A 21,166-nucleotide genomic window follows, 5' to 3' on the forward strand; every position below is an offset into this window, starting at 1 on the left:
AAGAAAACAGAGACATACCAACCAACATATGTGGATTGAGCTCTCCACTTTGAATTTTTTGGTACTTTGCCAAAGACAGAAAGTAAGATTCAGATTTCGGATCACAAGGCATTACCACAGTTCCAGTGATGAATGCCATCTTGTAAAGATGGTTGGTTGGTCTGAACAGCAATTTAGTTTTCCCATCTTTAGTGTATTTTTAAATTTTGGAACGTTTATTGATAGAGTATAAAGTAATTACCATTTCATCAGAGAGAACCATCTCTAACGTTTGGCCAGTGTTTTGTGTGAACGATCGCCAGGAATGGAGCAACTTGACTTGTACTCGCCACGCTGTTTTGTATGGTCGAACGTCTTTCAGGAAGGCAAATGTTGCAGCCATTGATGAGAAGGAAGGGAAAGCAAGTATCAGTAAGCTGAGTTTCTTAGTTGCTTTCGTGTGTATTTACCTCGGCGAATCGCACGTATTTATAGTAGTCCGATGACTGAATAAGGTAGTTTTGATCTTATGTGAAGAATAAATTTGAGAATCAAAGAATTAGCGTAATTCCGGGTATATAGAAATCAGTATTGATTTTATTCGTTGATGTGATTTTCTAGTTTTGATATTAGATAATGACGATGAGCAGCTATTAATTGAGTTGCTAGCAATTAAGATATATTTTATGGAAATCATTTGCGAAATTTGTGCGTGAATGAAGCGTATTTCCAAATCAAGTATACGAAGATATGGGGGGTGAGATACGCAGAGATATACGCAGAGAAATTATTTCTCCGGAAGTAATGGCGGTACTTGTGTTGGAGTGACAATGATTTGGGCTTGATTTAGTTGGGCTCGTTTTTCATTTTTAGTGTTTTGTAAATGTTTTCGTAAATGTTTATTTTCTAATTTTTAAATTAATAAATGCAGTGGCAGAAGATTGTAAACAAGTTGAGGAAAGTGAGGGGTTTTTTTTAAAATTGCTCCACAAATGTTAATATAGATATAAGTGTAATTCGAGAGAACCGGTGAGGGTAGAGAAGGAGAGGTACTTTTAGTTAGCCCTGAGACCAATTATCCGACATCCGTGACCCGATCCGGGATCTGTTGCGATCCGCTCCGAAAAACCGGATATCCGGATAGGGCGGAGCCGGATCCGGATAGTGAAATAATGGATCCGGCCGGATACGGATACGGATAGTGGAAAATTTTAGACCGGATATCCGGATCCGGCATTTTTAATATTTTATTATTATTTTTATTAATATTTATTAATATTAATATTATATAATATTTTTTTCTTATTTTTATATATTAAAAATTGTTTTTCTTATTATTTTTAAATTAAAAATTAATACATTTTTTTTTTAATTAAAAAATTAATGATAATTTTAAAAAAAATTTATGATAATTTTAAAAAATTAAAAAAAATAATTAAAAATACCGGATACGGATACCCGCGGATATCCTGTTTTTAATACGAATATCCGGTATCCGGATATCCGGGAGAACGGATCCGGAACCGGATATTAAACCAACGAATCCGCCGGATACGGATACGGATCCGGATATCCTAAAAAAGGCCGGATATCCGGCTCCGCCCCAGGCCTACTTTTAGTTTTAGTGAACATAGAATTTGTTGTGTTTGGCCAATTATAAATAGTGCAAGGTCAAAACCACTGATTACTTTTGTAACAACTGTCCAAACCGCAAATTACCTCATAGATAAACATGTTCCAAAGTGACTCCAGAACTAGAACAAAAATCATACCGAACCGAAATACCAAAAATATATCCAATGACATAAACTGTATTTAGACCATGTAATATCATAAAAAAAGCACCCTAAAATACTTACTAAACTTACTCTAAATTATTTGAAAAACTCAAACATATTGAATAAAACTTATATTCCAGAACCGAATCTTAAATCCTAAAACCCAAATATCGAAATCGAATAAAAACCAACCAAAACCGGTCCAAAAACAAAATCAAATTAAAAAAATAAACCAAAACCAATCCGAAAACCGAAATTGAAGACAAACGAACCGAAACCGATCCAAAAAACGAAATCTTTTGCTAACCATATATATATATATATATATTTTTAATTACAATTATAGACAAATTTAAAATCGTTAATCATAGTTATGCTGTCAAATGTTAAAACCAACTTGGAATACGCAAAAATAAAAAAGTCGGTTACAAGTATCGATCGAAACGCGTGACGAATCGACCCATGTGGCTTCCCTCGATTTAGCTTTTTAAAAGAAATAAAATAATAATTAAGAATATCGAGTGCACGTACTCGCCACGTCATTTTCATGACTTTTTTTTATTTATTAAAATCTTATCCTCATTAGTACCATCTAGATTCGATTCTTCCCTTAAATCAAGCTTTTCTTTTTTTAAAATTAATCATACGTTACCAATTAATTCCTCCATCTTAGGACTAATTATCTCTCTAATTACACCAGAAAAAAACCTTGTAATAAATACTGATATCACCTAATATTTACACAAATAATATACATTTAAATATGTTTTCTTTTTCTTTTATTGTTGGTCTATTTAATTTAATATCAGGACCCTTCATATTATTACACTGCCACAATTATCCAACAAATTAACAAAAAATATATTATTATCCATCTAATTTATTAACAATGGGAAAAAAATAAAATCGAAAACTATATCATCCACTCGATTTAAGACACGTGTCGATACCAAAAGGGTAATATCGTAAACTCACATCGTCCTACAAGATTCTCTTTATAGCCTTCCCGGTCTTTCTCACAATACTTTTTTTTTTCTTTCTTCTCTCATCATTTTTCTTCTCCATCTGTAGATTTTTTTTTTTTTTTTCCGAGAATCACTGAGAAAAGAAAAAAAAAATGCTGGCTGTGTTTGAGAAGACGGTGGCGACTAGCCCAGAAGCATTACAGAGTCCACACTCTTCTGAGTCTACTTACGCTTTGAAAGACGGATCTCTCTCGGCTCATTTCGCTTCTGTGAATCCAAACTCCGTCACGCTTAACTTCGGATCTTCTGGATTTGTTGCTTACTCTCTTGATAACCGTGATCCTCGTGTTCCTAGGTTATTCCCAAGTCCTCTTCTCTTTGATTTTGTTCTTGATCTAAGTCAAATTTGATTTTTATGTTTCGGTTTCGATTTTGTTTAGTTTCTGGAATCAGATCGGTTTGATTTGTGGTTAATGATAGTTTCGTTCGCTATTTACGCTGATGATTTACTTTGTTGTGCTTGCGATCTGGGATTTATGGTTTTTGGTTTGCTTGTGATGGTACTAAGCTTGATGATGATGATGATGAACTGTAACTAAAGATTCTTGGTAGAATGCGAATTAATGATAGTTTCGCTCGTTGTTTACGCTGATGATTTACTTGTATTGACTTTTTTTTGGTGTTCTTGCGATCTTGGAGTTATGGTTTTTGGTTTGCTTGCGATGGTTCTAAAGTTGATGATGATGATGATGAACAGTAACTAAAGATTCTTGGTAGAATCCGGAATTAGAGATTTTACAAACTACCCTTGATGATGATGAAGATGATGATGGTGTTATTGTCGCTGATTTAAGATGATTGAAAAGATCTAGACTAAGATTTGAGTAATTTGTGGTTCTTGATTTTGTATATTTGGTTTCTTTTGGATGATTTTGACAGATTATTTGCTGTGGTGGATGACATTTTCTGTCTCTTCCAAGGACACATTGAGAACCTTCCGTTGCTGAAGCAGCAGTATGGGTTGAACAAAATCACAAACGAGGCCATCATTGTGATTGAGGCTTACAGGACATTGCGTGATCGAGGCCCTTACCCTGTGGACAAAGTTGTCAGAGATTTCCATGGGAAGTTTGCGTTTATCCTTTTCGATGGTGCTAAGAGTACCGTCTTCGCTGCTGCTGTAAGTCACATTCTTGTCCATTTCTTGATCTCCATGTATTACGTTATTCGCTTATATGTTAGCATTATGTTATGGATTTGATTGGTTTATCAATGTGCAGGATGCTGATGGGAGTGTGCCGTTCTTCTGGGGTAATGATGCTGAAGGGCATCTTGTTCTTTCTGATAACACTGAGATGATGAAGAAAGGTTGCTCTAAGTCTTATGGTCCTTTCCCTAAAGGTAACAACTTCACTCTACTTCACTCTATATGTTTAGACTCTTTTGAACTTTACCCATCAGTATGATCGGTATAAGCTATTTATAGTCTTGTTAACCCATATACAACAACCACGAGAAAATAAAAAGAAACTCTGAAGTCAAGTTTGATGCTGAATGCTTTATTATGTATAAATATAGATGGAACAGAAAAATCAAGTCAAAAGACTTTGATAGGTTTGTGTGATTGTTATATAGCAGTTGACTAAATGATTACATGGTTTTGTTTTTGGTGTTTGAAAGGTTGCTTCTTTACATCGTCTGGAGGATTGAGGAGTTTCGAGCACCCAAAGAACGAGTTGAAGCCAGTGCCGAGAGTAGACAGTTCAGGAGACGTGTGTGGTGCAACATTCAAGGTTGACGCTGAGACTAAGAGAGAGAGTACCAAAATGCCTAGAGTCGATAGCTCCCAAAATTGGGCCGGTCATATCTAAACCGGAAGATCATACATATAAATCACAAAGCTCAACATCTTCCCCTCTTTGTCTTGTCCCATCTCTTTCGTTTTACATGTTTTGAGTTACAACATTGAGACAATATTTCACACCACAATGTTCTCTCACTCTCTATTGCGTTTATGTACATGTTTGAGTTGGGATTTGAGAATAGATGTCAGAGTTTTTGTGAAACTTTGGAACCACGAGACAAGACTTTTGTTTCTCTGTTTGCGTTTCTTATATCAATAAATAAATAAAGTTTTTGGTTCACCACCATTTTTACATGTGTTTCATTATATGCACCAATTTTATCTAATTGAAGATCTAAAATCTACTCATGTTCTTCTTTAAACGTTTTAACTTGTAAAGATCTTACAAGTCTTTAATAATGTAAACGTTCTTGAACTATGCATGTTGAGGTTTATGAAGTTTGTAACATAAAGAAAACTATTAATGAATAAACCGTTTTACCACTTTAACGATTTCTCTATAAAACATCTCTTGTCTCTCTTGTCACCAATCTCACATTAATCTTACATCCAAAACCAAAAGCAAAAATGGCAAAGTCTCTTCTGATGGTAATGCTAGTTTCCATAGTAATGTTTTACATGGCTCGTCCAGTTTTATCCCAAATAATCGATCCATATTCAGAAGAGGTACCAGAAGATGTGGCCATGTCTCCATCAGATTTCGAAATTTACGTCGAATCACCTGAAGAAGCTCCATTCGATGAAGCTGATTCACCCGCTGAGGAATACGACAGGGAGCTTGCTCACCATTACTCGCACGAACAGCTCGAATTCCTCGCGGCTTGCGGTAAAAAGCAAAACACGAAATGCGGAGATGAGGTTTTCAAGAACATGTTGGTTGATACACCTCAAATCACAGATGAATGTTGTCGCGATATACTGAAGATTGGCAAAGATTGTCATCTCGGATTGGTTAAGATCATATTCACAACGTATGAGTATAAAAGCTATGCCTCTAAGGGTATTCCAAAAAGCAAACAGACATGGAACGATTGTGTCCGTAGAGTTGGGAGCAATATTGGTGCTCCCGTCTCTTTGGAGTCTTAAAATTCATATTCCCTCGTGTTGATGTTTCTATGCGTTTTTTGTAATTTGATTGTTACCGATTTGTTTTTGGTAATCAAGTAGCCAGAGGCATATAAATATACTACTAAGTTCTTATATCCATCTTTTATTAACGAAAGAATTACTTAAATAGAGCATATTTGTTGGTTTATTCCTATAAGTCAGCCGTAACATGGTTGAGTTTTTCGTTAAGTCAGCCAATGACGACTGAGTTACGTCTATGATACATAAGTCAACCGTAACGACATTTGATAACTCAGTCGTTGTCGATAACTCAGCCAACCGGATAAAAGTTAAGTCAGCCATGTCGAAGACATAACTCAGCCAAATTTCTGATAAATCAACCATCATAATAAAACTCAGCCGTAACTACGGCTGAGTTATGCGCCTAAGTCAGCCGTTTGCTCATAACTCAACCAGATTTATATAAGTCAGTCGTAAATGTTGGCTGAGTTATGTCCGTAAGTAAGCCGTTGGCCCGAAACTCAACCGTTTTCAATAACTCAGCCGTAACGTAACATAAGTTCAGCCGTAATGTAACATAAGTTCAGCCGTAACTAACAGTTTGGCGCATTATGGCTGAATTATTTAAGACGCGCCAAAAATCTGATGTGGCATCTGACGTGGCGATGTTATTTTTCGTAATTACGGTTTTCCTATAATGTGTAAGAAGGGCACGCTGGGAATTAAAAAAAAAACCTGAAATATCTAAGTTATAAAAAAAAAGATTTATCAGATTCTGGTCATTTAGACTAAAATGTGTTATATCTAAGTAAATTTCCATTTATTAATGTATTCAAATTAGTCCAACATAAACTATAAACAAAAGCATATGGTAAATGATAATTATTTTATATCATCTTAATATTTTCACTCATGGTGTCTCTTTATGCATTTGTCTCTAAACGTTTGGTATGATTGTGGTTTCTTCCATGCGAGAAAACAAGCTTCATGCATACTTGACTCGAAATCTTCACACTGCACCATTTGTGCTGTTGGTATCGCACGAATTCGAAAGAGCTCGTTCGTATTTTTTTTTCGAACAACATTTTCTTGAGAAATGTCCAACTTGTATTCGAGAGTTGTGACATTCTTTCTTGTTCCTTGAACCTTTCTGCCAATAAACCGTGTTCTGTTTGCTTTAACAGTCGGCTTATGTGTGATTGTTCTTCTTACAAACACCACACCACTTTTGTTTTAAGAATCACAAAATAAAGAAGAAAATATCTAGTTGGATGATAGTGGCTTCACAAACCACATGAAAAAAGGAAGTGAAAAAACATAACGAGGCTAGAAACTCAACTCAGTTAGACTGTTTAGTGATAACTGAGTTTGGTCTTTTGAGTATGTATGTGTATTAACATACTGTATGTTGTGTTGTTTCATTGGAAACTCTTATGAACGGTTATAACTTATAAGCTTATGTGAATTAAGAAGTTGCAGTTTTCATAAGTCATAACTCGAGGAGTTGTTTATTTGGCCATTTTGTAAACGTTTTCTAATCAATAGTACTAAGACGTTACAATAAAATAAAATTTCTGTTTCTTTTCTCTCGTTCAAGTTTAAATAGGTTTGAACTTGCTCTTTACTGAAGAATCTATATATTTTCTGTTTCTTTTTCAACATAACATATTTTTAGCTTTCTTCTTGTCAAAGCAAGTGGTTCCCGTGTAGCCTTGAAACTCTCTCCACAAGTCTCCATGCGGTGCAAGAAAAAAAAACTTACACCAAACTCAAACGCACTTCTTCTTGTCCTTCTCATTACCCAAGAAGATGTTTGGTTCTAGGGGAAATTTCTCTGTCAAGAAAAAGAGCATATCTTATTCAAGTCGTTCTGGAAAGGATAAGGTTTTTGTTGCGAGAGAACCCGGTGGGGATTAGTGGGGGTTCAAGGATCTTGGAGAAGCTTTGATCCCACCAATCCTTCACCGTATTCTCCCGCAAGAGAAACTTTTCTTTTTATATTAAACGACTTGAATCAGGTATGCTTTTGGTCTTGGCAGAGGAATGTTTCCAAGAATCTAACATCTTATAAGTAGTGAGGAGGAGAAGAAGAAGCGCGTTTGTGTTTGGTGTAAGTTGTTATCTTACACTGCAGAGAGATCTAAGACATGCATTAGCTTTGGTTGGTGAAACTGAAACTGTAAGTATCTTCCTCTCTTGTTCTCTATGAAATTGTTTATAGCGTCGAAGTAGCTCCAATTTTGCATCTTCTATGCCACTAAAGCCAACTCCGTTCCATGGAACGGATCGTCACAACATAAACTCTTTCTTGCAAAGATTAAACTCAGATTCGTTGACTAGACAGAAGTATCAGAATGACCAAGGAGGATGAGGTTAGTGTAAGAGATCTTTAATGATTTGCAAAGAGGATGATTGTCTCTGTTGGCAACCCATGCATAAGTTCTCTCAGAGAATGTTCGGTTGCTTGAGATTGTTAGCGTTTCTGTAGACGACAGTATTGATCGAGAACACAAGACGAAACAGAACTAAGAGAACGAACAAGAAGAAGTGTAATAAGAGTTTGGTAATGCGCCTCTCATTTTTCTCTTCACCACTTTGTTTCTAAAATTTCTTCACATTCTATTGACTTTTCAACACTTCATTAATTAATTTACTTTATCAAACTAACAAAATCAAGCAAACCCGCTAGCACTCGTCACATTTTTATCGCGGATCCGGAAAGATTAGTTCCTTCTTACATCATTTGATCTCTTCTGCGAAAATGACATCGAAAATGTGTTGTACTGCACAGTAGAAGATATCAGAGAAGCTAAAATCAGACTCGGAACTCTCTAGACAAATTTACATTTAAGAAATGTACAAACATTTTCATTCTACTCATAACACTCGAAAAAGAATGCAAGGTTTTGTCAGTATGGTACCTTCGTCTTTCGGGATATTTGGCTGATCAACCACGAGGTATTGTAGTGCATTTAGATCACCAGGACTAAACACCAAAAACAAGAACGTAAGTGAAATGCTCTAATTATTGCCGCAGTTTTAACGAAGGCATTATTCTCAGTACCTTGGTTTCAGGATGAGACACGAAAGTGCGGAAATAATTGAAGATTTGAGATGGTATCTGCGAGAATTTCAAAGCATCAAAGGTTAAATAATGATATGATTATAACTCAACAACTAAAGCAGGTTCTGTTTGCTCACTCTGATTGATGCATGTCAAAGAGGATAGAAAGCCCCTCCAAGCAATCAGCAATGCAAGGTTTTACTCCAATTCGTTCCTTTACCCGCCTCTTGCTCGATTCAACTTCAAGTAAATGCAAACCGTCTCGATGTAGCTTCTTTAATGTCAAAACACAGCCCCAGAATTCCTCCCTGACATCATCACCCATTATATTATATGTTTCAGTAATCCCAAAACACTAATTCTAGCAAAATTCTAAAGTAAAACCTTTCTTTCGTCCATATACTTACAGAACATTTCTCATGGAACGCAATAGATAGTCCAGTTGACCCATCTGTTGCTGCACAACTGCGTCTTCAATCCCTTTCAGACATCTCAAAGCTCCATAGCTCCCATGATTTTGTATTTCCTATTCTCAAACCCAAAAAATCACACATGCGGTTTTGAAATTGCTGACAACAAAAACACAAAGATTCTAGCTACCTGTAATCTCTGGATGATAGAAGAAGCGTTTCTGAAGAGGGAAACCCATCGAACTTGAAGTGCATCCCACTTTTCCATCTCGTCCTTCCCTTTTCTGAACTTCTGCTGCCATTTCTTAATTACTGCCTCCATTCAGAACACACTCTAGGAATCTCACTATTACCACCTAGAAACAGACAAGTATGCCTTTGGGTTTAAGCCATCCACTAGAAGGGGTTTATTAAAATAAGAATGCAAACCGATCCCTAATGAATGTAACTCTAAATGTACTCTATTACAAGTTCATTGACTAAATATGTGATAATGTACATCATATTTTCACTTCTACGAAGACTAGAGTCATATTCTAGTCTCCCCGTGAACATACAACAAAAAATTAAAGATCAAAAGTGCCATCCATTTGATCGCCAGAATCTGCGAGCATTTTCTGTAGCACGAGCCTTTTTGATCTTCAGAAACAGCTTATAAGCCAATTCTGTTTTGTTTGAAGCCATTAATTTACTGCTAAGCCTACTATAAACAAAGCGGTTTGGACAAAACCCTTTACGCATGGCTTCTTCCATCACAAGCACAGCATTATCTAGATGCCCAATGATACAGAGCCCATCCACAATATACTCGTATACTTCCACGTCAGAAGGATATCCACACTCTTGCATTTCGTCCCATACGTTCAACAGCATCCCACATTTTCCAAATCTTGATAGCCTCTTCAGCAACAGCTTATATGCGCTTTCTGATATCTTACATCCAGCTTTTCTTGATTTCTGATAGATAACCATTGCAGCGTGTGGTGGACCATAGCTACAAAGCGGCTTGAGGAAAGAGGTAACGAGCCCTGTGGTGGGAAGAAAGCCTCTTGACAACATCTCTTCGAATATCTCAAGCGCATCAGAAACCTTACGCCCTTTAATGAGCCCAGAAACAAGCTTGGAATAGGTTTCCAAGTTAGGTTCACATTCCTCATCCAGCATCCTTCGGTAGTACATCACAGATTCATCAAAATCTCGCGCAGATATGAAATTACAGATCATAGCGTTGTAAACATTTGCGTCAGGAACACTACCCTTGTGTTTTATATTATCAAAGATCTCAACAGAATCATTGATACGACCAGCTCTTCCCAACCCTTCGATAAGGTGGCTGTAAGACAAACAGTCAGGACCAAATCCACTCTCTACCATCTCCTTCAAAACCTTTTCCATCTCTTCAATCTCACCGAGCTTCGACCACCCACTAATCATAACATTATAAGTCAAACCATCAAAAGGTATATTACCTTTCTTTGAATTAAACACCGATTTCGCAGCAGTCACATGAGAACGCTCGCAGAGACACCGCAACAGAGCATTGAAAGACTCAGTATTACAATTCACACCAAAACTTTCACTTTCCTCAAACAACTCTATAGCTCTACGCACATAATGAACCTTAGTAAAGCTATCCATAGCAATGGTCAAGCACCTCAGATCAGGTTTAACACCTTCACACAACATTCCCCGTAAAACATCCATCATAAAAGAGAAAAACTTTCTCCTTCCTAACGCTCTCAATATCACACAGTAGCTATCAACATCTTTAGATACACCAGGCTCACAAATCGCCCAATTGAAAAACGAAACCATCGCTTCACCGCTTAAATTCCCTCGATTAACAACATCGGCGACAATCTCAATACTCAAACCAATCCCAAGACTACTCAAACTCTTCTGTATTGCAAATTTCCCTTTCAATTTCTGAAGAAACACACCTCTAATTCGTTCCTCAGGCGACAAAAACAAATCAATAGCTGTTTCTTGATTCCTCGAAACTGTTTCTTCCTTTGCCACTGAGGTTCTATTATATGAAATTGGAAGCAATGAAGATAACTCAGATAGAACATAGCTCTCATCAAGAACACCATGGTTCAACTGTTCTGAAGCTGTGCAAATTGTGCGATTGAGTATAGTACACGAAACTAGGGTTTCTAGATCAGTGCGATGAACGCGACGGAGTGATTCCATAACTAGGTTCCATCTCCTAAGCATAATCACTTGATTTCCAAAAATCTAAGAGTTTTGCGATTACAGTGAGTTAAACTTAATCACTCCTAATACCCGAAAAACAAATTATAGGAATACAGAGAGATTAAAGAGAACTTACGAGGAAGATTGAAGAAGCTTTGCTTGGGAAAGTATCAATGGAGAAGAAGAAGAAGAAGAAGAAGAAGAAGAAGAAGAAGCGACTGTGTGAGAATCGGAATTGTAATTGAAATGTTTCAACCCGGTTTAGTTAGGGTTAATCCCTTACTGGTTTAATTACTTTGGTTTCCGGTTTATGTTCGGTTCAATGGATAACCAAAGGAAGAGAGTCCTTTACCAAAGTGATTGGTTTAGAATGAGAACAAAGTATAAGATGGTTTTAGTTTTGTGGTATTTTTGGAAAAAAAAATGTATTTTATGATATTTTATAATGGTATTTTTTGGAAAATATGTATTTTTATGGTATTTAAGATAATTTTCCTGTACTTAATATATGTTACTGGTTAATAATTTAATTCAATCTAAGGGGGTGTTATTGGATGGATAATTTTAAGGGATTTTAATTATGCGTGGATTTTAAAGTTCAATAGCCTTCAAATACAATTAAGATGGATTTGGTATGAAAGAGATGAAATACTTTGAAAAATGTTAGGATTGTGTTTGTACGTGTTTTAGATGTAAAATACATTAAAATCTTAAAGAAAACAAAATCCATTGAAAATTGAATAACGCTTGTTTTAAAATACTTTAAAATACATCCAACAAATGTTAAATCCAATAACAGCAGATTTTATTGTGGTTTTTAAAATACATCATTAAATAACGCTAGATTTTGAAATACATCCAAATCAATTAAAATACAAGGTTGAATAACACTCCCTAAATGTTATTTTAATCTATTTGTAAAAATGGAAAAATAGTTGAGTTAAGAAAGAGTAAAATATGTGAGATGCACCATATTACTCTCTCTCGGTTCGTTTCTCAAAAGATTGTGTTATCGTTTTACTTTTCTAAAAACTTATGTCTCTCACTCAATATATTGGTAATTATTTTGATTTTCATTTTGTGGAATCTTTTTGATTTTTTTTTCTAGCATCAATCTCAGTGTATCATCGAAATTTTCATTGCTTTTAAATTTTTTTATTTATGAAAAAATGATATCAACCTTGAAATCTACTATAGTGTGATCGTTGTTTTGTTCTTTTAGGAGATAACTTCTCCGTTTCATCAAAACACATACTAAACCTAACATTTTACCAAGTTCTACGTGAGACAAGAATCTACTAAGATTTTTGAATAAATCACAAGATTATGTACAGGGGCGGATCTAGGACAGAGAAGGGTGGAGCACGTGCCTCATACTCCTTAAACTTTAGTTAGTAGCTATAATATAATTTTCTTGGCTCAATTGGCAATTGATCACTTCTTGTGCTTTGTAGAATGAGAGTTCGAATCTTGGCTGTTTCTTGTTATTTTGCCTTTTTTAGTTTTTCTCCAATTAAACTATTCTCTGAAAATTATTAGTAAACCTAATAAATTACTAACATTAAACAACAGTAGTCTCTTTTGTATTTGTTTAATGTTTCTTAATAAGAAATTAAATATATATATATATATATATGTTATACGTAATTAAATGTACAAAATGAGCCTATGTTTTTGAAAGTTCTGTTTTTATTGGATTAGGTTCCTTTTTCAATTTCAAACTTTAAAATATATTAATAATTTTCAATATACTTAAATATTATCCCAAATATATGTTTATAATATAAGTTTGAAATGATTAATTATATGTATTTTGTGCCCCATACAAAATATTTTTCTACATCCCCACTGATAATGTATATGTAATTTCTTCAATTTTTTCTTGTAAAGAAGAGGTCAAGGAGAAATGTGTTTTCCCACTAGCTAAAAAGAATATCAAAAACCTCAATAACTCTTATACTTTTTACATTTATATTACCCTAATCCTGAATGTAACTAGGTTAATGACTTTGAAAATATTATTGTAATGAAATTAAGTATGTCATCACCACAACATACATCTATAAATTCACTATTCATCATGAAAGCATCATCATTCCTACTACTCAACGTAGTTTTCAAGAAATTAATAATTTTATGATCCCTTCTTGCACTATCCATTATTAGCAAATAATTAAATATCTACAGTATGTATCTAAATATCTTAAAACATAACTATGAATAACGTTTTTCATATTTAAACAAGTGTTTTTCACTAATGGTGGTCTAATAAATCATTGAAAAGTTTATAACTTTCATATTCCAACAATAATATTTTTGAAAATAAATAGATAAAATGGATATTTTGAAAAAGGGGAATTTCTCAAAAATTCTCAAATGTATATTGCTATTATAACAATAAAATTTTCAGAAAATTAAATAGCATAAGATGCAATGGTTAGTAATGAGTATATTAAGGTAATTAATCTTATATTATTACTCTATATTATTGTTGTATATTTAAGTTAAAAAATTAATTGCTAGTCAAATGTTTACATAATTTATTTGGTTCTTTTTTTTTTGCTAAGATAGTTTAGTTTAGTTTGGTTAAATAAAAATTTAGGTACTTTTCATATTACTACAAAATTTAGTTTGATAAAAATTATTTTTTAAAATTTTATTAGTTGTTATCATCATAATTACATGATAAAATACTATTTAATTTTTGTTTTTGGTCAATGAAATTTCTAATTAATAAAAAAAGGCAAGTCCTGTCAAAAACAAAAAGGCAAGTATGATCAATGATTCATTATATTTATAAAAGAGAGAAGAGGCCAAACCATCTTCATCATTATTCCCTAAACTTAAACCTAACGTAACGATGAACAATCCATCTCCTCTACTTGGTTTCTCAATTGATCACCGTCTCAAGGAAGAAGAACAAGACACGAAGGACTTGACGATCAACGTCGAGACAGAGATACACAAAGAACATGAGTTCGGTCCAATAAAGAGTTCATTCTCCTTCTCACCACACAAATTCTTCGAGGAAGACGAACCATGGAAGAAACAAGAACTTTACTTTTTCCTATTAGGTGTTGGAATCGAAGAGGATGATGCTAGATTCATGATGATCAACATGACTTTGTACGTCTTGAGATGTATGGACGACGGCTTAAGAGGAGTTTTGACATTGTTGTTGAATGTACAGTTCCCTTCCATCGAACCAATTCATTCCGAACCCTAGTACGTACGATTGAAGGAAGAGTTTCTTGGGCATGAAGCAAATACAATATTAGTGTTCTCTGTTTCTCTATGTACGTACCAATGGATCTGCTTGTCCAAGATCCCAACCTCATGGGTCTTCTTAACCTTCTTATCTCAAAATTATGTAACTTTTCACTTTCCTAATTGAAAAAGTTGTTTTTTTTCAGAAATTTAGGGATAAGATTTGCAATTTTTTCACATGAAACAGAGTTAGAGAAACTACTTATTTTTAGGTTACCATAACACAGACTTCTCCTTTACACTAATTAATCAGACCATTCTTAAGGTTAAAACAGAGAGCTTACAAGGACGTAACAATCTAGAAACCGCACTAAACAAACCACTGTAGAAGCGGAGGGCTTAAACAAAGCCATTGCAGTAATGTTATCATCAGCCAGCTAAAACACAAACTTTATAAAGAAACCCTAATAATACCCTAAACTCCTAGCTAAATACCAAACCGACAAAATTTACATAAGGTAAAACATTGGTAAAATATCTAAAGCCGGACTACGAACAAACGACCAAACTACTTATTAGGGATGTAGGATTTTTTAGCAGTAGAACATTACTCTCTTCACATTCTCCTTCAAAGCCGGTAAAGGCTTCACACCGCAATCTCCAACAGTTGTTGTTTTCGTGCTCTTTTTCCCTGGTGATCCGTTATCTTGCATTATCTCCGGTTCCATGTAGAAACGTGCTCGAAATGCTGCAAGATGGGCATAATACGCCGGAGGAACTATACAACAGCAAAGAGTTACATGTGAATGACTTTGTAGCAAAGAGTTTGACATGCAAGTTTAAGGATGAAGAAAAAGAGAAGATGTACTATTTACCGATAGAGACAGATCGAGTGCATCGCGCATAGGTATAACAGAGATTATTAGTCAGAGACTGAATACCATCCGCTGTGAATTTGTTCTCGTCCCAAAGAACATGGTAATGTGCAGGCCTGCTTGTTCCCTAAAGCAGATAATAAACATGAAAAGTTTAGTATGTCTACTTATCTATAGAACAAGTTCATATTTTGGATATTTTCGGTAGTTGTATCGTACCTGAATACCCGCATGGCTACAAAGGTAGAAGTCGAATTCAGTTGGATGGCATATTTTGGTGTCAACTACAGTACCTGAAATAAAAGGTGGCAAAGAAGCAGTAGTTAGCTGGTTGTTTTGGCTATGATCTTCTTTTAACTGTTTCAAGAACTAACCTGGTAAGATATTTCCACTTCGGTCAGTACTGCTTTTGTCTCTGTGATTATTAGCAAACAAACGAGTGTGGTGACGCTTCTGTACAACGATAAATGTCACCGGTGGCTGATAATTCGGTTCAAGCGACGCACAAGCCTAAACAAACAAAAACCGGTTCCAATAGTGAATTATGTAAATGATTTGCTGACAATTCGGGGAAATCTATTCAAGCTACGCATAAAAGTTAATTACCTTTCGAATTGCATCCAACTCATAGAGTAAAACTTGATAGAATTGTCCTTCGCTTACTCCATCACTATGCGAATAAAACGGTAAACACCAATGAGAACAACTTTTGATTTTTACATTTGAATGCTTTTACTGAAATGAGCAAAGAGAAACCTACCGGTAAAAGATAATTCGAAGCGGTTTCTGCCCTGTTGCTTTCCTAAATGAGATCAGAAGGTCCCTGTAGAAAGCAAAAAATAAAACATCAGATACACCGCTAAGATCAAACTACCGAAGCTGAAATAATGCGATTTATTACCTGATCATACCGCCACTAACAGTGCCACGCACAGGATCTTGCCATGTTTTATACAAATCTTGTATAAGTTCTTGCCTGTGAGCTTGAGCACAAACTAAACCTGCATATTTTGTGACTTCAGGCCAGTCTTGAGAAGCAACAACCTAAAAAAAACAAAACGGGGACTAATGAATTTCAATGTTTTACTACTTGATAAAAGTGTATAATTCAGTTGTTGTATAATTCTTACAGCAGCGATTGAAGGGCTCGATTCTTCCCCGTTCTCTGGGTGCGTTACGTCTGCACCAAATATGATTGTCGGTATATCGCTAACCAGGGGAATCCTACAGCTAATGGCGTCTAATAGAACTGTGTTCCTTCCTCCCATCTGAAATACAAACATAGAAATATCTGAGATTCATAATGCGAGAACCAAAAAAAAAACAATCCAGCTATAAAAGGTTCTCACCTTGACATTGATTTTAAGAGACACATTTGCCAGATACTGTTTGCTAATCTTGAACACATGTTTTGTGAGACAACATTGAGATATCAAACCAAGCTCAGTTTCACAGATTCTCTTAAGATCACCTGAGATAACAAGAAGCATCTCGTTTTTGTCATAATCATACTTAAGACAAGAAGATTTAGGATTACGGATGTCAAAATAATAGTAATACCATAAAGTGAACCGTTGTTATCAGGTAAGATTGCCAACAGGAGCTCTAACTCTTTGCCTTTGGTTTTGTTCATTGCAGTGTGATAAACATGCTTTAGGGCTTTCTCGACTTGATCGGGCCTCGCACTATATATTGGGATCACGGGTTCCGGATTAAACTCCTACAACAATGAACGAGGAAAAGTTTCCTGATCAGAATCACTTTCAGTTAAAGAGAATTCAAACAATGCAGCAAGAAAATAAAAGATGACTATATTATTACCATGCCTGAGACTTCACACATCTGACCAAGTTCATTACAAAATCCACGAGCAACATTTTCTTGTACGCTACGTGAGAAGTTAACACAGGCCCATCTGCTCACCGTCATCCCGTTAATCATTTTCTTGTTCATCATATTCCACTGACCGACTTGCGGGAGACAATCTTTCTCTTTCCCATTCTCATGATACTTAAGCTGTAGCAAACAAAGAGAGACAAATTAGCATAACAGTATTATCTTAGTTTGAGAAAATTCAGAGATTTGTTTAGTGTCTTTACCCATGGAGCTGGAAGAATCCGAGCTTCAACAGAAGCTAACTTTTCACTTATGTTCATGCCAAACTCCTTTGCATATGGATCTTGATCATATGCGTTGTGTTGGACAGTCTTTCAACAAAATTGGATACAAAGATTAATCCTTACTTCTAACTGACAAAGAACCATAAAAGATACATGAGTATAAAATTACCCGCAAAATATCGTTTTCTCTGTCCCTTGGCCTTTGGCATGTAACTTTCAAGAGTGCAGTAATCTGCTTCTCATTCAACCTTTTTGTGTACCGTTGTCCCTCAACAATTTTGCATGCCTACATACAAAATTGAATCAGCAAAAAGAGCCAAAAATTTAAATGTGAAGCCTTGAAACAAACAAAAAACAGTTTACCTCCATTGGCAAATAGCTTGCCTTCTTTTGGTTTCCAACTTGAAGACATGGCAAATGCGTGTGCTGAATCGTAAAACCATACATCTCTTGGAAATACTCAATAACCGACTTCATCGTACAGTTTTCATCAACTGGAAACCTAAGGATGTAAACCAGAAAACTTGATTAATCTTTGATGAAACCAGTCTTACTGATCAGAGAGTAATTAAGAAGAGAAAAAAACAGCTCACATTAGCTCTCTTGTTGGTTGAGTTGTTAAACCAGCAACACGGTATTTCCTTCTTACGTTCGCTCTGTGAGTAACCTCTACTTTCACTCCCCTGAGACCCTTCTTAATCTGTACAATTTTCCAAAGAATACAAACATTCTTATAACTTAAGAGAACAATCAAAGGCTTAAAGACAAGAGATAATATGATGAAGAGAATAGTACCTTAACCCGATCAGAATCAGACAACGGCTTCGACAAAACATCCTTTCCAAGAAGCTGTGCTACAAACTCTATCACCGGAAGAGGCTCAATAAAAGCAGCTGAAGCCATATCTATAAAGTAAGGAGAATAACATTAAGATTGTCTTGACTTATAAAGGCCGCTGAAGCCATATCTACAAACTCTCTTAAGTCAAACTTTTACCAATATTAAGTGATAAACCCATTTGAGTTGGTCTAATACTCTGGTAAAACCCACACCATGACTCTAACCCTTCACCGAGTCGCTGCGGTGTTCTAATATCAGGCGAAAAGAAAGATCTTCCAACGGGACAAAACCTTTTAACCGATAATTCCCTAAGTACAATGTCAAGAATCTGCAACGCCTCTTGCGGACAATCTGCGCGTTTACCAGCTAGAAACTCTCCTAAGTGATGCATATTGGCCCGTGCAACAAACTTGATAGCCACCTTATATGACCTCTCCCTTCTACAAAACAAAATGTGTCAAAACACACACACACTCATAAACCTAAAATAACCCCAAAGTTTGAAAAACACTTACTTAGGGCCATTGATGATTCCATCATCTTCATCAACAATCTTAACAGTAAACTCCTTCCAAGTGAAAGGAAGCTCTCCGGCTGTGTAAAGACTCTTCCGGCCATCATAAGCAGGAAGCCTCGTCCCAAGATCAGACTCTTTGTATAGTCTCACTAACTCAGCAATTATAGCTCTGTTTACACTCTTTGATGACACTTCAGGAGTTATTGTAACCTGCACAAATCATAACCAATGGACCCAAATAAGCAATAAGAACAAACATTAAAATCTCTCTCTCTCTCTCATTAAATCTTCCAAAGTTTGAAGCTTTATTTCTCATTAGAGCAAAAACTATAAAAAGAAAGTAAAAATCACAACTTTTTTCTAAATAAAACTTACATCATACTGATTCAAATCCTTAGTGGGCAAATCAGCGAGGAAATGGTTAGCTTTAACAATGCATCTAGTCCCAAGTGTTCCAAAACCAGGTCTTGGCGCAAAGTTCGAGTTTTTACGAACACCCATCTGCATCTGATGATTCACGGCAACAATCTCTCCGGCGGAAGCTGCTGCTGCAACAACGGCTGAAGAAGTAGTTTGACTCGGTGGTGGTGGTGGTTTACGAGGACGAGAGCTAGGTCTCATACAAACATCACCCTGATCAGATTTTCTCCCACCACGATTCCTCCTCCGTCCACGATTCTTCGACGGCGGTGAAGGTGAAGAAGCTTGACTCTGACCATTCGCCGGAGTCGCCGTCGTCGTCGTCACCGGAGTAAGAGGAGTGATTTTGCCGTTTTGAACGGTGGTTTTGGGGTTATGGTTCTTTAAAGGTTGGGTTTTTATGACTAAGTGAGTCTCATAGCTATCTTTCATTTGCCTAATCGGCATTGTTTTTTGTGGATTTTTCAAAAACTCTCTCTTTGTGTTTAGTTTTATTTTTTTTTGTTTGAGCTCTCTCAAGACTACAAAAAGAATGAAACCAAAAACTTTAAACTGATCCCTTCTTTGGCCTTATTCAACCTGCAAAATCATGAGGACGAAAGAAAAAAAAAAAAAAATCAGTACAAAAAAAAATAAAACAAATATGTCAGATTGCATTAAATGGAGAAAATCCAGAGGAAAAAAAAAAAAAAAACCATGATGATAGTGTTTTCGAGTTAATAAAAAAAGATAAAAATCAAAACTTTTGTTCATTCTTGTTTCTTAATACAGAGTTTTCAAAACAGAGTAAGTGAAGAAAAAGAACAGAGATACATATACATACATGCATAGATAGATATAGTTTTGTTCTCTCGAGACAAGAACCCATGAAAATAGAAGAGAACAGTGTAAAAACCAAGAAATAAAAGGAACCAATCAGAGAAAAAACAAAAAAACCCACAGACCAGAGAAAGAAACAGTAACCCAAAGATTTAAGCTTTGAGGAGGAGGAGGAAGGGTGAAAAAAAGAAAAAAAAAAAAAAAAAAAATTGGGAATACCCAGAAGACAAAACCGGAGTTAAAAGCTTTAAAATCTTTTGTCTCTATTAGAAAGTTAGAAACAAGAAAAAATGAGATCCCGGGGCAATAAAACGTATGAACCCAAACAGATAATTACAAAGTTTTTTTTTTTCCACGAAAAAATCTAACCTTTTTTTTTAAATTTTCCCTGTGAATTTAGAAGAGAAGAGAGAGAGAGGAAGTGAACAAAGAGAAGGAATAAACATCGAAAAGAGCAGTGGAAATATCAATATCTTCCCACAAAGAGAGAATGTAAAAAAAAATATAAAAAAAATTAATCATATCAAAAGTGAATTTATTGCTTCGTTGAGAAAATGACCCTTCTCCTATATTATTTAACAAAAAAAAAATAGAAAGAAAAAAAAACACACTCACCGACCAATGAAGAAGAAGAAGAAGAGTGATGCTGTAGGAAGATTTGATAGCTTTTTTTCCTCTAAATGGAGAAGGAAGAAAGAAGAGAGTGTGAATGATGAAGATGAAGATGATGATGATGATGATGATGGTGATGCAAGAAAAAAAAACTATGTCTTTTTAAGGACGCATGCAAAAGAAGGTTTTGCTTTTGGGGGGCTTTGGTCTCTTCTCTCTTCTCTTTTTTTTTTTTTTTTTTTTCTTTCTCTCTCTCTCTCTGTCTTTTTTATAAAATCACGTGTAAAGGCCAAAGGAGAGAGAGCTTTCTCTCTCCACCCGCAGCCTCAGCTCTCTCTCATCAGTCTTCACTCTTCACTTTTTTTTTTTTTTTCTTTCTTTTGTGTTTTCCACTTTTCTACTACTAATAATAAAACTTTTTTTAAAAAGAAA

The 21,166-nt window shown here is 35.4% G+C and overlaps 6 protein-coding genes across 7 annotated transcripts; 3 read left to right on the forward strand and 3 right to left on the reverse strand.

The window, feature by feature from the left end:
• Positions 1–2,800: 2,800 nt before the first annotated feature.
• On the forward strand, positions 2,801–4,872 carry LOC17875338 (stem-specific protein TSJT1). The gene is made up of 4 exons (XM_006279617.2): positions 2,801–3,077; positions 3,662–3,902; positions 4,003–4,123; positions 4,403–4,872. Exons 1-4 carry the CDS (start codon positions 2,875–2,877, stop codon positions 4,591–4,593), a joined length of 756 nt encoding a protein of 251 aa, XP_006279679.1. The 5' UTR covers positions 2,801–2,874; the 3' UTR covers positions 4,594–4,872.
• Positions 4,873–5,077: 205 nt separating this feature from the next.
• LOC17875586 (protein DOWN-REGULATED IN DIF1 11) lies at positions 5,078–5,672 on the forward strand. Its single transcript, XM_006281967.2, has one exon. The coding sequence runs from the start codon at positions 5,154–5,156 to the stop codon at positions 5,670–5,672; it is 519 nt and encodes a 172-aa protein (XP_006282029.1). The 5' UTR covers positions 5,078–5,153.
• A 2,530-nt stretch (positions 5,673–8,202) lies between these two features.
• Positions 8,203–11,547, reverse strand: LOC17875759 (uncharacterized protein At5g43822). The gene is made up of 7 exons (XM_023777551.1): positions 11,461–11,547; positions 9,319–9,484; positions 9,126–9,244; positions 8,856–9,026; positions 8,719–8,775; positions 8,576–8,640; positions 8,203–8,437 (listed from the first exon to the last, which is right to left on the reverse strand). Exons 2-7 carry the CDS (start codon positions 9,448–9,450, stop codon positions 8,394–8,396), a joined length of 588 nt encoding a protein of 195 aa, XP_023633319.1. The 5' UTR covers positions 9,451–9,484; positions 11,461–11,547; the 3' UTR covers positions 8,203–8,393.
• Positions 9,486–11,536, reverse strand: LOC17875000 (putative pentatricopeptide repeat-containing protein At5g43820). The gene is made up of 2 exons (XM_006279738.2): positions 11,461–11,536; positions 9,486–11,366 (listed from the first exon to the last, which is right to left on the reverse strand). The coding sequence occupies exon 2, from the start codon at positions 11,343–11,345 to the stop codon at positions 9,702–9,704; it is 1,644 nt and encodes a 547-aa protein (XP_006279800.1). The 5' UTR covers positions 11,346–11,366; positions 11,461–11,536; the 3' UTR covers positions 9,486–9,701.
• Positions 11,548–13,757: 2,210 nt separating the features above from the next.
• On the forward strand, positions 13,758–15,039 carry LOC17874932. The gene is made up of 2 exons (XM_023781954.1): positions 13,758–13,781; positions 14,128–15,039. Exons 1-2 carry the CDS (start codon positions 13,758–13,760, stop codon positions 14,548–14,550), a joined length of 447 nt encoding a protein of 148 aa, XP_023637722.1. The 3' UTR covers positions 14,551–15,039.
• On the reverse strand, positions 14,811–21,003 carry LOC17876125 (protein argonaute 10). Of its 2 annotated transcripts, none has more exons than XM_006279878.2 (20): positions 20,738–21,003; positions 19,259–19,882; positions 18,882–19,093; positions 18,523–18,806; positions 18,322–18,431; positions 18,120–18,226; positions 17,890–18,028; positions 17,696–17,812; positions 17,506–17,613; positions 17,228–17,422; positions 16,967–17,126; positions 16,756–16,877; positions 16,537–16,674; positions 16,308–16,450; positions 16,167–16,229; positions 16,013–16,076; positions 15,781–15,916; positions 15,626–15,699; positions 15,407–15,533; positions 14,811–15,309 (listed from the first exon to the last, which is right to left on the reverse strand). In XM_006279878.2, the coding sequence occupies exons 2-20, from the start codon at positions 19,748–19,750 to the stop codon at positions 15,125–15,127; spliced, it is 2,976 nt and encodes a 991-aa protein (XP_006279940.2). In that variant the 5' UTR covers positions 19,751–19,882; positions 20,738–21,003; the 3' UTR covers positions 14,811–15,124. The 2 variants fall into 2 exon arrangements, with proteins under 2 accessions (XP_006279940.2, XP_023638444.1); XM_023782676.1 differs by lacking the exon at positions 20,738–21,003 and adding an exon at positions 20,127–20,325.
• Between the last annotated feature and the right edge of the window lie 163 nt (positions 21,004–21,166).

The sequence above is a fragment of the Capsella rubella genome, unplaced genomic scaffold (genome assembly GCF_000375325.1).
Source record: "Capsella rubella cultivar Monte Gargano unplaced genomic scaffold, Caprub1_0 scaffold_8, whole genome shotgun sequence".
In the NCBI taxonomy this organism is placed as follows: Eukaryota; Viridiplantae; Streptophyta; class Magnoliopsida; order Brassicales; family Brassicaceae; genus Capsella; species Capsella rubella.

Excerpts from the sequence above, each read along its gene's own strand:
- LOC17875338 (XM_006279617.2), top strand. The coding sequence starts at position 2,875 with ATGCTGGCTGTGTTTGAGAAGACGGTGGCGACTAGCCCAGAAGCATTA. Across the intron at positions 3,903-4,002 it reads GTACCGTCTTCGCTGCTGCT|GATGCTGATGGGAGTGTGCC; the intron begins GTAAGTCACATT and ends ATCAATGTGCAG. Across the intron at positions 4,124-4,402 it reads TTATGGTCCTTTCCCTAAAG|GTTGCTTCTTTACATCGTCT; the intron begins GTAACAACTTCA and ends GGTGTTTGAAAG.
- LOC17875586 (XM_006281967.2), top strand. The coding sequence starts at position 5,154 with ATGGCAAAGTCTCTTCTGATGGTAATGCTAGTTTCCATAGTAATGTTT.
- LOC17875759 (XM_023777551.1), bottom strand. The coding sequence starts at position 9,450 with ATGGAGGCAGTAATTAAGAAATGGCAGCAGAAGTTCAGAAAAGGGAAG. Across the intron at positions 8,776-8,855 it reads TTTGACATGCATCAATCAGA|ATACCATCTCAAATCTTCAA; the intron begins GTGAGCAAACAG and ends AAATTCTCGCAG. Across the intron at positions 8,641-8,718 it reads TGTCTCATCCTGAAACCAAG|TCCTGGTGATCTAAATGCAC; the intron begins GTACTGAGAATA and ends TTTGGTGTTTAG.
- LOC17875000 (XM_006279738.2), bottom strand. The coding sequence starts at position 11,345 with ATGCTTAGGAGATGGAACCTAGTTATGGAATCACTCCGTCGCGTTCAT.
- LOC17874932 (XM_023781954.1), top strand. The coding sequence starts at position 13,758 with ATGGTTAGTAATGAGTATATTAAG. Across the intron at positions 13,782-14,127 it reads TTAGTAATGAGTATATTAAG|AGAGAAGAGGCCAAACCATC; the intron begins GTAATTAATCTT and ends TATTTATAAAAG.
- LOC17876125 (XM_006279878.2), bottom strand. The coding sequence starts at position 19,750 with ATGCCGATTAGGCAAATGAAAGATAGCTATGAGACTCACTTAGTCATA. Across the intron at positions 17,423-17,505 it reads GGATTCTTCCAGCTCCATGG|CTTAAGTATCATGAGAATGG; the intron begins GTAAAGACACTA and ends TGTTTGCTACAG. Across the intron at positions 16,077-16,166 it reads CTTCGAATTATCTTTTACCG|TGATGGAGTAAGCGAAGGAC; the intron begins GTAGGTTTCTCT and ends TTATTCGCATAG.